Consider the following 15,832-nt stretch of genomic DNA (forward strand, 5'->3'; position numbering starts at 1 on the left):
CCTAGGCACAGAGGACGGCAGGGGCCTGCTTACACGTTTATGCCTTTGACACTTGGATCAGTGAGAGAGATCTAAAAGCTAGATGGAAGTACATGAAGAAAGAGTGAAAACAAAACAAAAAAAGAATTCTTTGTCTTTAACCCCCAACTGAAGCAAAAAGTATGCAAATCAGCCTCAGCCCATCATTTTTATTTATGCCATAAATTAGGCAAATTTCCCCTCCTGAAGCCCTGGAAAATGAGGCTTGATTCCACATATTTTGCATTAATTTCCAAGGCAGTTGGCCCCAAATTAGCTTTACAACTTGCTAAACCTGCTTTAAAAGGGGTGCAGAAAGTAGAGGGCCGTTCAGAAATCTTCAGGAATGAGATGTTTGAGGGGGTGCTCTGTGCCCTCTCTTTGAAAATTAATGTAGGGGTGTGGTGTACTTCCACACCCGGGGCTGCTGCACACAGCTGCATAGGTTGTACACTGATTAATTCCAGGCTACTGTCTGCCTGGAGTGTGGTATGAAAGGCTCCTTGTGGGGCTGTGCAGTGAGGTGATCCTGTGCATCCCCTCTGGACCATACAGAGTGAAGGGAGCTCTTGGAATCTCCTTTTACAGATGGAAACAGGCTGGAGGAGAGTGTGTGGCTTCCTCCTGCTCACGCAGACTCACCAATCCGGTCAGAGTTCAGTCAGTTCTGTGCTGGTACTTCCTCCTACAATCACCCCACCCCACCCCACCCCCGACCCCAGGAGAGCTCTCAGGACCTGGTCAGTGAGCCTGCACCTGCCTGGAGGCTTGCATTTGTTTCTTTTTTCTTTCTTTTGGTTTTTTGAGACAGGGTTTCTCTGTGTAGCTTTGCGCCTTTCCTGGAACTCACTCTGTAGCCCAGGCTGGCCTCAAACTCATAGAGATCCGCCTGCCTCTGCCTTCCGAGTGCTGGGACTAAAGGCGTGCGAATCCACTGCCCGGTGAAGCTTGTAAAACACAGCTGGCCATTGGGCATCCCCTCCCCACCCCAGGCTAGCATCCCTCCAGGCCAGTGCATTCCCCCATCTCTCCCTCTCTACTTGGAGCAGGTCCTGGTCCAGATCGCTATGCCTTCTCTCTTTATACTCAGCTTGACGTTTAGAGTGGTTAACTTTAAATGAGTTCACATTCAGCTTTCTCATGTCCTCTGCTCCATCAACTCAAACTGCAAATTCCCATCCCAAGTCAAGGGTGTGGAGAATATATATCTTCTGTAAATGGTTTTGTCTTGTGTCCAAATACTTTACATCTTGGTTGAAGACTGGATGCCATCCATCCATCATCTATCCATCATCCACCCACCCATTCATCTATCCATCATCTATCCATCCATCATCCATCCATCCATCCACCCATCCATCCACCACCCACCCACTTATCCAGTCACTCTACTCATTCATAGGAGTGATAATTAACCTTTACCATCCATCATCCATCCACCCACCCACCCATCCATCCACTCATCCACCCACCCATCCATCCATCCATCCTTTCAGTCACTTTACTCACTCATAGAAATGATAAGAATCAACTTTCACTCTCAAGGATCATCCAGAGGAGAGGAATACAGTCGCCGTGGCTGTGGGACCTCCTAGCTTGTTGGCCATGATTGTTTGTGTGTCCCTCCCCCAGCCTGATGAACACACATGTGCCTGCTGGAGTCACATCTTAGCACCTTAAAAGTGTCAAGGAGACAGCAGAGCCCATGAGCATTGTCTCTCTTGGCCATTGCTCTATTTGGCTTATGGATCTGAGTGATCTCGCTTCATGTCTGGGTTAAGCAAGCCAGCCCATTTCGTGGCACAAAGGGCAGTGCAGGACCAGCCCCATTCTTCTGGGAACTAAGAAAGAGCTGAGTGTCCTTAGCTTAGTTAGGACAGAGATGGCCTAGAATAGTCCTGTGCAATGGTTGGGAAAATGGAGACTGGTGCTCACTCCACACTGTCCAGCATGGCAGCCGCCAGCCATGGCAGACGCCTTGAGATGTGGCTGGAAAGACATGGGAAACTCTAATCCTACTGAACGGTCTCCACATGTGCCAATTGGCAGGGCGCAATCTCTGGCAGAAGCTAGAGACATCATAATAGCCCAGGATGAGCTGAAATGGGAGGGTGGTGGACATGGCCAATGGGAGTCAGGTGACTAAGAGGGAGCCAGTGCCAGCCGACGCACAAGAAGCAGGGAGATGGGAGGGTGGCTGCTCCCTGCAGCATCCTGGATCCACACTTGCACCACAGCTGCCTGTGACTCAAGCACTTCAGGAGGCCTAGGAGTTCCGGGCTAGCCTGAGCTACACAGCAAAACCTGACCACAACAAAACAAGACAAAAACTCTGGGGCAAGCCATCCTCCGATCTTGAGCTGTCCTGACTGAGTCTTTGTTTCATGTTCCATTTGGGTTTCCACCACACAGTCCCACCCACTGGGAGATGTGTGGATGTTAGGAGCTTGTTTTCTCACAGCTGTGGAGATGAGAAAATCCAGTGCCTAATGACAGCCTGCTGCCTACAACCCAGCCTTCTCAGTGTGGAGTCCGGGATTGTCCTCTGGCCTGTCTTCTGTTCAATCCCATGTACACGTGTGCAGCATGTGTGTTTGTGTGCATGTGGAGGCCCAAGGCTGATGTCAGGAGTCTTCCTCTGTACCTTATTCACTGAGGTAGGTTCTCTCCCTGAGCCCAGAGCTCACAGATACTAGTCTAGCCAGCCAGCTTGCTCTGGGGGAGCCCTTCCTCTGCTTTCTGAACACTGGAATAGCCGGCAGGCTGCCGTGCTACCACAGACCTGACATTTCTGTGGGTTTGGGGGATCTAGACTCCCATTTTGATGCTTGTAAGGCAAGTGATTTACCAGGCACTGCCTTTCCTCAACTCTGGCCTCTTTTTTAAGGTCACTAATTTCATTCTCAGGGCCCCACCCTCTTGCTGATTGCCTCCCACAAAACCCCTCCTACCCAGGGATGGGGTGGGATTTGAACATATGAAGCGTGGGTGGGCTACAAACATTCCACTGCACATGCCCATTTACGATGCTCAGTTTTGCATGTGCCTCCAAATGGGGGGCGGGTGAGGCTAGACCAGGAAACTTCTACCCAGAGGCCCATGCTCAGCACCTTTTTCCTCTATGGTTTGTCCAAAGCTCTTGACCAACCCTGGGCACTGGACTGAACCCACCAGCCTGGTCCGGTTTCTTGTCCAAGGCTGGTACTGACCGCATCACTTTTGTCCCAGTCAACCTCCCCAGCTCTTCACAACCCAGGCCCCCAGGTTTCTCCATCAGCAGCTCTCCAAGATCCACAGAGGAGGGGTCAAGGGAGCCCCACAGGGATCTATGGCTGTGGCTGGATCTCCCAGAGCCCCTGGGGTTCTGCCCACTTGACTCAGACCATCTGTGCAGATGACCCTATTCCCAGGGGCGAGGCGCTCTAAGGGTACCTCAAAGATGAAGGTGCCAGCTCATCACAGAGGCTCATGGCTTGACGTTGGCTTCCTGTCCAGCTTCCCCATGCGGCTCTATTTCTGATGCCTTCGGCTTTGTGGGCTCAGGTGCCACAGAGCTCCCATTGCTGTGACTTTTCAGCTCAGAAGACGTACATTTGAGACAAGCGAGGACTCTATACTTTCCCTTCCTCCCCCTCTCTCCTTCCTCCACAGGGTCTAGACATGTAACTGAGGCTGGCACGGGAGTCACTCTGTTTCCTCATTCTGGTGATCCTCCTGCCTCAGCACACATCACTGAACCTAGCCTGCTTCCCAGAGTCCCTTTAGAATGGGAGTCAGACCCAGGGTGCAGCCCCTCCAGTAGGACTTTGAGGCACATCTTCCTTGTGTCTGGCTCTTTCTTTAATAAAAACGGGAATATGGGAGAGAGACAAAGGCAGGTGGGGACCCTAGAGAGCTGCCTCAAGAGGTGGACACTGCAGACCCTGGGAAGGCCAGCAGAACCCCACCCACCCAGGCACGTTGTCATTAGGGTGGGCAAGACAGAGACTTCCACCATACGCAAGGTCCGTGCCAGCTCAGGACGTAACACACATCCACCAAGCAACAGATTTAAAAGCCAGGCTGCTGACTCTGAAGCCTGATGTTTATTAATGTCTCTGTGTTTTCCCAGGATTCAGCGGGGGGTATGTGTTGATTCTGGAGCTGCCTGGGACCTAAGAGACAGATGCCAAGGCCACCTGTAGGGCATCCACAGAGTTTCTGTACGGCAATGAGCTCGGCTGCAAGAACAACCGTGTCCAACATTTCTTCTGGAAAGAAGGATGGCTTCCGGAGCACCCGCCGGGAGCACCCATTATCATTGTACAGCATTTTCACAGAGGGGTCTTCTCTCATTACAGGGTGTATCTCTCTCCTCCCTCATGTTTTGATTTCCCTCCGTTCCTCCTTTCACTGTAGACGTCTCCAGCGATTTCCCATTTGTTGCCGCATTGATTTTCCTCACAGCCATCCTACAAGGGAGGACCCCGTGATCGTCCTCTTGTAAGATGAAGCTGCCTGGGATCACATGGATCTGGGAGGTTCAACTCCAGGTCACCATAAAGAAGGTGAAAACAACTTAGCATCGTTGACAAATGGTCGGTGTGCTCACACTGGGGCAGATCCAGGCTGAGGAGTTTTTGGATGCTTAATGTTCAGGCAAGCCTCTGCAAGAGGACATCATCTAGGAAAGGGGGGTATGTGAGCGAATAATGAGTGAGGGATGAATGGGGGGCAGAGAGCCACATGGCTGGCATGGGAGGAGAGAAGCAACAGGCAGCTTCTGGGTTCGAGGCCAGCCTGGTCTACACAGAGAAATCGTGTCTCGATAAAAGAATCTTCAAGGTCAGAGAATGGTGTTCATCTTTTGTGGGGGGCCAACGTAGGCTCAGGGAGCTACAGCAAGCAGCTCAGGGCTGCACTCTGGAACCAGCCCACTGGGAATTTTATCTGGTGGCCTCAGTTAAGCCAGCTGGAGGTTGTCCTCGGGGGATGGTCTGGGCTGCAGGGTCAACCTGAGTAAGAACGCTGCTTCACATAGGCGCCATCTCCCTGGTCTGAGCAAAGCTGAGGTGACAACTTTCTCGCAGGGCAAGCCAACTCGGGACACCTGACATCTGCTCCTGGATGAGAGGACACCTGCCAGTGTGGAGTCCTGCCAGAGGGACATGCTCTCCAGGCTACCTCAACATCTAGAACAAGGTCGGGCTTTGGGATCCAAAGACCCTGGGTTTGAATTCCGCCCTAGTCATGCATTGTCCATGACACCCTGTCTTAGGGTTTCGGTTGCTGTGATGAAACATCACGACCCAAATCTGGTTGGGGGAGAAAAGGGTTTATTTCAGCTTACAGTTCCACACCACAGTTCCCCACTGGGGGATGTCAGAGCCGGGATTCAAGCAGGGGAAGAATCTGAATGCAGAAGCTGGAGCACAGGCCACAGAGGAGTGCAGCTCACTGGCTTGCTCCTCATGGCCTGCTCAGCTTGCTTTCTTATCTACCCAGGTCCACCATTCCAGGGGTGGCACCAATACCAAATCAGTCACCACTCAAGAAAATGTGCCACAGGCCTGCCTGCCAATCTGGTGGGGGCATTTTCTCCACTGATGAAATTTCCTCTTTCCAAACAACTCTAACTTGTGTCAAGCTGACATCAAACTAGCCATCACAGACCCTGAACAAGTGCCTGGGTGTTCCTGAGACTCAGTTTCCCCTTCTGTAAAATTCAGCTGTTGATGTCACCGGACGGAACTGGACAGGATCAGGTGGGAGAATGTAGAAAAGGCACAGAATAGGCTCACACTGGTCTCATGAGAAAGCCAGGAAGTGGGAGTGTTTGGGGTCTTCAGCTTCCAGAGCAGCCCCATCTCCCTGAGGTTCAACTGTCTGGTGAGTGCCAAGCTCATGACTGTCCTGGCTTTTCCCAGCCCTGTGAGGGCCGCCTCACGGTAATGATCAACCCACCAGCAGAGGGAAAGACTTTGGCTTGTGGCTAGGAAGTGACTGTGCTGGTCCTGAATTCTGATGTCTCGTCCATTATGAGAAATTTCAGTCAGTTTCGACGCGAGCCAAGGCTGTTGGGGCTATTGACTGGCCTTGCTTTATTCTTCTTCTTGGCTGCACAAAATAAACCCTGAGCTCCCTCTTCTGAAGCCGTTGACTTAGGAAAATTCTAGCCGACCCAGTGATCTCCATCCCAGTGGCCTTCGGGGCTCAGTGAGCTCAGAGCTGGCCCCACCCGGTGGCTGTACCTTAGTGGAGGTTCGTTCCCTTATGTTATTATTACCCTACAATAGGGCAGGACCCAGTGTGGACAGCCCATCCCACAGGCTCTGCCTGGGTTCAAGGCTTCCCTGGCCATTTCTGGGCGATGGTGGGAGACTTAGCTGCTCTAAGTCTTAGTTTCCTTATCTACAGAAAGGGGGGAAGCTGGGAGGCCTAGAACCTGGGACCATAACCACGACGTGTTCTCACCACGTGCTCACCAGCCACCACCTCAGTGACTCGGCACCACTCCCTACACCTCCACTTCTGACTCAGTTTACCCTCCTTATCCTCAGCCTGAGCACCAGGCACTGTGCCAGTCACCAGAGTGCATTCAACACCCATCTTGCTCATGCCGGTTGGCCCCTGCTGTGCGGGGCTTTGGGACAGGGTGGCATCAAGGGACTTGGTGTAAGGGGTGTATTTTGAGGATAGGAGTCGGGGGACTGCGGGAGTGATGCCGGGGGTGAAGCATTTGCTGGATAAGCGTGAAGACTTGAGTTCAGACCTCAGCACCCGTGGAAAAGTTAGATGCAAGAATGTGTCCCTGTCACTTCACTACTGGGGAGGCGGAGGCAGGCGGAACCAGGGGACTCCAGATCCAGTCTCTAAAAGTAAGGTTGAGAGCTACTGAGGAAGGCACCCAGCATCAACCTCTGGTCTGCACACCTGCACGCACACACACGCGCACGTGCACATGCACACACACACACACACACACACACACACACCACAGACACAGACACACATACACACACACAAGACACCCCCCACACCACACATATACACACACTCAGACTCACACATTCACAGACACACACCAAACACAGATATACACACACTACACATACACACACTCAGACACACACACACAGACACACACCACACAGACACACAGACACACACAGACACACACAGACACAGACACACACACACACACACACACACACACACAGAGGCCTCATTTTGTAGCCCAAGCTGGTCTAGAACTCACAGTCCTCCTGCCTCAGCTCAGCCTCCTGAGAGCTGGGATAATAGGTGTGTGCTGCCACAACCAGCCAAGAGACTGGTTTTCATAAGGGAACAATAGGTTTTGTTGCATTCATATCAAAGCGGATAGCATGATGTCATAGAGCACATGTGTGAGCCCTATGTGGTGGCACATAACTGCCACCAAGCACTTGGGAGGTAGGAGTTCGAGGCCAGCCTGGGATGCATGAAACCCTGTTTCAGCCCCTACCCTGCAGTACACGTACCTACATACACAGTAAAATGGGCACTACAGCAGAATTCATTGACACCCTGTTCATGTCACACAGTTACTCATCCTGCCTCCCCGAATGAGAGTCCTAAATGTGACACCTACCCTCCAGGTTAAGAGTAGCACACAGGCCTGGGATTGACACAGCCTGCTACCCATTTGTGATCCCCTTCTCTCGGTGCCTCAGTTTCCCTTATCTGCACATCAGGAATAACACGCATTTCTGTCTGGTGGGTTTTGTGGTGGAGGGTTCTCCACACGATCCTCACGAACCACTCAGCACAAGGCTTGGAACAGAATTCTGTAATGGATGATTTCATGACTTACACACTCTGCTACAGTTAACCGAGTCCACACAAGTCTCCAAAGGTACCCCATGCCCCTGCTCCAAGCCCCCACCCTCATAAAGCCAACATGTTTACTCTGTGCTGTTGTTACAGACACCTCAGGGCTGCTTCCACATACATACCAGTGGGAGGCTGCAAGGGGACTTGTATGTTCTTAGCAGCTGGACCCCACTCCTTTTTTTTTTTTTTTTTTTTTTTTTGGTTTTTCGAGACAGGGTTTCTCTGTGTAGCTTTGCGCCTCTCCTGGAACTCACTTGGTAGCCCAGGCTGGCCTCGAACTCACAGAGATCCGCCTGGCTCTGCCTCCCAAGTGCTGGGATTAAAGGCGTGCGCCACCACCGCCCGGCCCCACTCCTTTTTGAAGAGACCCCCTCTCCATCTGTAGTGAAGGGCAGTGAGCACTGTGGCTCACTGAATTCTCACTCTCTTTTGTTCCTTTGCATCTAGGGAGCTCCTGATGTCCGAGGGAGCAGGGAGAGCAGCAAGTGTATCTGTCTCCATCCTCCTCCTGCTGGATCCTGCCTGCTCAGGGTTTCCATGCCTGATGTGGAATTCTCTGTGTGGTACTTGCTGCATCCATCCCTCCAGGGCTACTGGCTCAGCAAGTCTTTACCCATCAGGCCCGGTAGGAACCATATATGGCCACCTGTTAGATTATTCCTCCACCAAAGCACTTAGCTGACAACCCGAAACCTGCAGCTCTCTTGCTGGGGTGCAGGTACCGGACAGGAAACAGTACCTGGCACAGGAGCACTGTGTCTTGAGCATTGCCCATGTCCCTCCCCATCCCTTCATCAAAGCCCCGATTCCTAATAAGATGATGCTCAGAGCACAGGTTTTGGAAAGTAATTGAGTTGAGATGAGGCCTGAGGGGTTGAGCCCCAAGATTGAAATAATGGCCCTTGGAAGGTGAGGGCACCAGGCCTCACTACCTTTTGTAGCCATGTGAGAGTGAGAAATCCGTCAAGCGGACAGTCCTCATCAGACACCAACTCTGTGGACCCTGTGAACTTGGACACCACCAGAACTGTGATTAACGAACTAGTATGTTTCCAGTCATATAATCTAAGGGATTTTTGTTACAGCGGCTTGAACAGAGCCACGTCAGAACCTGAGCCATTTTCTAGAAGGCTCTCTCACATCTTCTTTCCAATCTGTCATGTTTCACTGTCATTGACGGTGAACTCCGATTCCTGGTGGTGGGTTCAAAGCCACACAGTCCCGAGGGTCTGGGAAGGAAAGCTGTGTACATCATGTGGTACTGAGTTCTCCCTTGCTAAAAAGACTGTGGGCAGGTAACTAGGGTGACTGCTGGCCCTCCTCCCTCACATTGGCTTAAATCACCTCATTATTTATGTGAACATCTGTGTCAGCCAACTTCAAGAGACTGGTTTCTTGGTGCCGGCTCATAGAGGAAGTTTGCTCAGGAAAGCAGGGAAGCATTAGGTGCATATCGAACGTGTGTGTGCCGGACGTGTGCCAGCTTCTTTGATACCAGTTACAGAATCCTATAACCACCCTTCCAGGTTGGTCCCATCATCCCCGATTCTGCTCATGTCCCACAAGTAGCAGAATGGAGTCCCACACAAGATGGTCTCCTTGAAGGTCAATCGCAACCAAGCAATGGAGTGAACTTTGGGCTGGGGTGGCTCTGAGTTCAAAGCTACTCTTCCTAAACCCCGTTAACCTGACAGACACTCACCAGAACAGCCTCGTCTCCATCATGGAGTCCAAACCCTGGCAGAAAAGGATGAGTTGGGGGTCTGAGTTCTAATGATACCTTCCTGGGAACAGCATCCTTCTGCCTGCTCCTCATCTCTGCTTCCCCCCTGTTCACTGTGTGTCAAAAGCTGGCAGGGACCTCTCCCCGAGAAACAGGGATCAAGCACAACCTGAGGAAGCAGGGAGTGGAGCTACCTGGCCAGCTGAGGAGCCATCCATCCTAGCTTTCAGCGTGACACACACACGTGGAGCTTCTTTCTACCTAACCAAATCTGCCTCTTTCCTTCTCCCAGGCACCGCAGCTTTGGGAGCCCCTAGTGGAGGTACACAGTACGGGCCTGCAGCAGCAATCAACACCCAAGCGGGAGAGCCCGTGTACTGCGCTCCTTTGAATGCCTTGCAAGAACGGACTCCTGACCCAAAGTCACAAAGCAAACTGCTCTGTTCGGGAAATGTCCTTTCTCCTTGGGGAAGAAAAGGAAGGAGACCGGGATAGTTTCCTAATGCCATGCCCGGCAGAGCTGTGCGAATACAAGAAGAATCCTTCAAGTTTGGATCAGGTAGTTCCTGGTGGGGGCAGCCAAAACTCCTTGATAAAAGGACAGGAATTCAAAGGAAAACACAGTTAAGGGGGATATAACAGCGACACATGCCAGAGACTGGGGGAGGCAGCAAGTTAGAGTCTTACTGAGCAATATTGAATTTGCTTTGTCGATCCAAGGGAAAAAGAAAAGAAAACTGAGTCTTAGCATGCATGTGCAATCACTCCCCACATGCATGTCTTAGACAAGAAGGGTTCTCTTCAAAAACAAGCTGCACTTCATACTTATTCCAGCCTCTCAGCAAAACAGCCCAGAGAACACGAGCCCTGCATAGGAACACTACAAGTCCCCACCCCTCACAGGCAAGCAGAAATACCAGTCTGCAAACACTGGGCTCCTCCAACACCTCTCCTATCTGGTTTGAGTGGATTTGAGCTACAGGCTAAAAATAGAATTTATTGTGGAAGATCAATTATTTCTAAATGGACCATTTGGAACTGGCAGTGCCCATGGGCCACCCTGGCTCCCTTCTTATGACTCAGTCAGAATCCCATGGTTAGTAATGAGCCTTTGGAAGAAGTGTATCAGTGGACTTTGATTTGGTGGTGACCTGAAGTTAATTAAAAACATATGCTCAATAGCCATGGTGTGGAGCAATTGGAAAACACACAATGTCTAAAAAGAAAAAATCAAAACACAAATGCACACACCCTGCTCTTTCTTCTACACACTGGCACACACTGAGGACTCAGGATGCAGAATCCTGATCTTGGGTGACATTTCTTTACATACCATTAGGACCCCCCCCCCACCATGCCCATAGTGATGCTTTAGAGAAGATAAAACTAAAAGGTAGAATCACTTTAGAAAAGACGGCAAGCCCCTGAACATTTTTGAGTTTCTCGTGTGGAGTGTGTGTGTGTGTGTGTGTGTGTGTGTGTGTGTATACAGATTTAAGAGCTGGGGCAGGGCAATCTGGATCCCATTCAAGGCCACCACGCTATTGTTGGAAAGAGACAGCTAATTAAGAAAGGGCATGCTGGGTAGAAACCATTGATTTAAACCACATCTCTTTTCCGTCTTTCCCAGGGAAACTGCTCAGACCTGGTATAAATTGGAAATACCACAGCCTCACAAAGGTGTGTGTGTGTGGGGGGGGGGCAGGGAGTTCTTAAGGATATGTTTTATTAAAGAAGGGCAAAGAATGTCCCTGCTCTCACTTCTGGGCCCAACAGTTAAAGAAAAGAGACTGGGGATAAATGCCTGATGTTTGCTGAGGAGGGCACTCCAGGCCACGAAGAAGAGACACCAGCACCCAGAGGTAAGGCCTGAGACAGCTGGGAGCTGTCCGGGGCCTCTGGTGCTGAACTCAGGGGTCCAGAATTCCCAGCCGAGATGCCGCAATGCTTATCCGTCCCCTGAACTTCAGATCAGGAAGACCCAAATGAAACGGACCTCATGCTGCAGTCACCTCAGGCAGACACTCAGCCATGTTTTGAAGTTACCATAGGGGGGGTGGGGGTGGGAAACAAGAGTCACATCTTGCCAAAAGGAGAGGTTAAGCGGTACAAACCCAATAGCCCGACTCACTAGGCTCCCCCAGTGTCTCCAGCCAATCCCCATAGCTCTAGGGGTCAGCTTTGGATAAGTTAGATTACCCATGCCTCTCCACCTCCGTTTCTCACTGTAACTTCCTGGGACCCCAGCAGGGTGGAGCGAAGGTATGGCTCCAGGTTGGCGAAGGAACTGACAACCTCCACAAACTCAGACCCCCTTCCTAATCTGCAAGCACGTGGCTTGCACTAACACTCTTACTTCATTCCAAATATCGATGAGGGAGACTAGGCTGTATCCGGGGAGAAGGGGCCCAGCCACTGATGTTCTGACATCTCTTTTCTCACCAAGTTCTGGGAGCCCCGAGCTCCCCTTTATCCGAGAAAGCCACACCCAAGTCCAATTTCTTGACACCTGGCTGGGACTCATCCAGGGGACATCCCCTCCGGGTAGCCCGAGCCAGCGTGGGATGATGGGATGGGAGGGAATTTGGTTCTGGTGACAAGCAGTCAGCTGTCCCCTTCCCATACCTATCCTCTTCCACAGAGAGGGACAAAATAACCTGGCAGTCAGCCCCGGGTGCAGTTACAGAGAGCTTCCAGAATCTGGAGGTTTGGAGAGGACTCCACTCCAAGGAGCTCCCCCGGACTACAAAAGGGAGTCTGTCCCCAGCCCGAGAGACCGACGAAGGACCCGAAGCCCAAGGCAGGAGTCCTTCAGATGCGTCCCCACCTCCGCGCTCGGGCAGAGACGAGTTGCCCAGCCTCGAATCTGGGCGGCCCGGCGGGTGGCGCGTGTGTCCTCGGACCAGCCGCGACCCCCTACTGCCCAGGTCAGCCGCGACAACTTTGCCCCCTCTGGGCTGGGGTCCTCGGGGTACTTACCTTCCGCCAGAGCTGCTGCGGGGCTCCCCAGAAGCAGGGCGACCAGAAGCAGAGCGATCCTGCCGGGTCCCGAGGCGTGTGGCCGTGCCACGGGCATCGTGGCTGCGGAGCCGGGATCCGCGCAGAGAGATCTGTGTAGCGGGGTCCAGGCAGAAGGATCCAGGCAGCGGGGTCCAGGCAGAAGGATCCAGGCAAGCGGGGTCCAGGCAGAAAGATCCAGGCAGCGGGGTCCAGGCAGAAAGATCCAGGCAGCGGGATTCAGGCAGCTCGGTCCAGGCAGAGAGGGATCTGAACAGAAGGCTCCGAGCAGCCGGGTTCCGGAACGAGGTCCAGGCAGAGGGATCGGTGCAGCGAGGTTCAAGCAGAGGGGTTTGGACAGAGCGATCCGGGCAGTAGGGTCGAGGCAGCGGCTCCTGGCGGACGCGCAGCCCGCGGTGGCTCTGGCCAAGCTGCACCGGGCGCGGGCGACGGGCGAGTGAGGAGGAGCCGCGGGCGGCGAGGGAGCGGAGGGCGGGGGCTGGGGCCCGGGCGAGCGAGCGAGCGAGCAGGAGAGAGAGCTAGCGAGCTGGCGAGCGAGCGAGCGAGGGGGAGTGAGCGCGAGGAGGCGGCCGAGGGCCGCTCCGGGGCAGCCTGGCCCTCCGGCCCTGAGAAGTTGGTGATCTCGCCGTGTCCCAGATGGGCCCAGGGTCCCCTCTCTCTCCGCGGATGCTGGGGCAGCCAGTCAAGGCGGAAGAACGCCTGACGTGTCCTTGCAAACCCAGTCGGCCAGCAGCAAGGCTTCTCTCTCCACTGCAGAGCCTTCTTTTCGGCCCCTGAGGGCCCCACCGGGCCCCACCCGCCCAATGCCCTGGAGCTTCCACAAAGAGTCCCAGTAACCTAGGAAGTCACACCGACTGCATCCAGGGACCTCGCTGGACCAATACACAGGACCGTGGAATCCTGTCTGATACCAAGTGGCTCTCCACCCTGGAGACGCCCAGCCACAGACTCCTAGGTGTAGACCCACCACCACCCATGTTAGGATCCCAGTTCCATCCGCTCCATTCTCACTCTCAACAGGGTCCTGAAGATCCTCCAGGCTCTCCAGAGCCCGAGTCCCATTTTTCCCTCCCCCAAGGAGATCTTTGGGTCCCGGTCCATCCTCGGGCCGCCGCTGTCCAGTTCAGATTCTCCAGCAACGGGTCTTTCTCCCACAAACAGGAGACAAGCAGCCCCTTGTAGCCAGGCACTGGCCAGGGGCCCCTTGAGAGATGCCTCACACCGGGGGAGACCGACCTCCTTGTTCTGCAGTTTCCCAGGCCCAGCTGGCTTCCCAGGCCCCTCACCCCAAGTGAAAAGTCCTCCCCTCCCCCGCCCCACCTTGCCACTCTGCAGCGGCAGGGAGCAGATGGAGGGAAGGTTGTAGCAATTGGGAAAAAATAATGTCTTTAGCAGAGTGGAGGAGCTGGGAATCCCTAAAAAAGAAGTGGGGGAGGGGAGAGCTGCAGGTGGGAGGAGGGAGTATTCTGGTCCTGGCTGCAGAAGCCCCTGCACCCTCACTGTTCAGATGCTCCTGTACAGGCCATGCACGTGAAGCTTAGACTCTATCAGCCTTAAGGTGATGGAGAGCACACTCTATTTTCTCCATGCTCACCCGGGCTCTTGGGCCAGTAAAGCCATATGGATTTCAAAAAGTGCAAGGTTGAGACAGGCACTTAGAAGGCCTGCTTCCTCCTCTAGGGGAACCCCAGGGTGCTGTCCTGCCTTCCTGCCCTGTAGGGAGCAGCCTGGCCCATCCTCTCCTCTCAGGGCTTGCACAGGACTAGCAGCAGGTGGTGGGTCAGTAACTCCTGAAGAACAGAAGCATTAAGGAGGAATACAGGAAAATGGAATGGAAAGAAGAATAATGGAGACACAGGTGCCGGCTTCCTCCTTGGAGACTCTGTGGCAGGGTGAGGTCTGTCTGTTTCGGTTTCATAATGAGCATCAGTGGTCATTATGATCAGCATCTCCACTGGACCCTTACAGAGTGTCCACCTCTCCAAAGGCACTCAGCCAGGAAGTGGCAGGATAAGTTCAAGGCCAGGCCTGAGTTGAAAATCAGACTCTTGTCCCCATACATGATCCTTCCCAACAACAAGGTGGATGGCTCTGGGCTGTGACTGGGTAGCTCCTCCTGGCTCTTCAACACATTACAAGTCCATCACTGCAGTCGCCATTTAGGAAGGGTGGGGAGTGTCTACCATGAGCTTGTGTAGATACAGCGGTATTGCCATAGACTATCAACCCACGGTAGCTGTGGACTAGTTCAGTTTGTGCTGAAACTCTGTAAAAGAAGGAAACTCAAAAATCTGAAGACGTGGCATTGAGAGTGTCAGGTGGATGAAGGTCACCAGCAAGAAGCACCAGCTGGGGATAGAGCTAGAACAAAAGCAGTGTGTGTGGGAAGATCTTCCCCATCACCAGACCCATTTCACAGAAGGGTAAACTGAGAGGTGGGGAGGCAAGGTAACATGCTTCACACCGTGCATGGTCCAGCTCTGCCCAGGTTTGTGCTCTGTCTACTGCCATATTATGCCTGGATTTGGCTTTGGGGTCAGTGTGACTCCCCATGGCCACTGTCAGCTGGGTAGAGGACCCCAGGTTCTGTTCCTGCAGTTGGAGTGAGCCTGCAGTTCTACCCTCCTTACATGCTGCTGTGCAGCCAAAACCAGTCTGTGAGGGTAAAGGCTGGACCCTGGCCTCATCTGTCTTTGCAGAAGGCCAAGAACAAGAGACTTGTGCTCTCTGAGTTCCTGTTTCCTCTCTTGAGGGGGCAAAAACGATGTCTTTCATGTGGAGTGATTGAAAACATGCAACAGTCTCCTCCAGGCAGGGCAGGATGCTCTGTGCATCCTCACAGACCGAGGGAGAGGACCACGGGGCTGGGTCAACTCAAAGCTTAATCTGGGTTTGGCCTCAGTCTGAGTAACTGTTGTCAGCAGTGCCCTGGACCATGAGGGAACTGCGTTGCCAACCCAGGTACCTGTGGTCACAACAACAGCGCAGACAGGAAGCTGGAGCTTCTGACCCCAGCTCCACCTTTCTGAGAGTCTTTCTGTGAGTCACTCACCTCTATGGACTTCCTATCAATTTACCCATTCACTCATCCACCCACCCACCCACCCATCCTTCCATCCATCCACTCACTCAACCATTTATTCACCCAGTTATTAACTTTAACCATCCATCCATCCATCCATCCATCCATCCATCCATCCATCCATCCATCTTTCCATTCAT

At 53.0% G+C, this 15,832-nt stretch overlaps 1 protein-coding gene across 7 annotated transcripts in view; it reads right to left on the bottom strand.

Annotated features, from left to right (window-relative positions):
• The window catches only part of Sez6l (seizure related 6 homolog like), a 164,038-nt gene extending 151,370 nt beyond the window's left edge, over nt 1-12,668 (bottom strand). For all 7 annotated transcript variants that reach the window (XM_059249858.1, XM_059249855.1, XM_059249859.1 and 4 more), the window contains exon 1: nt 12,572-12,668. In XM_059249858.1, the coding sequence (XP_059105841.1) occupies nt 12,572-12,668 (97 nt within the window). The remainder of the gene's footprint in view (nt 1-12,571) is intronic.
• Between the last annotated feature and the right edge of the window lie 3,164 nt (nt 12,669-15,832).

The sequence above is a fragment of the Peromyscus eremicus genome, chromosome 23 (genome assembly GCF_949786415.1).
Source record: "Peromyscus eremicus chromosome 23, PerEre_H2_v1, whole genome shotgun sequence".
NCBI classification, from domain to species: Eukaryota; Metazoa; Chordata; class Mammalia; order Rodentia; family Cricetidae; genus Peromyscus; species Peromyscus eremicus.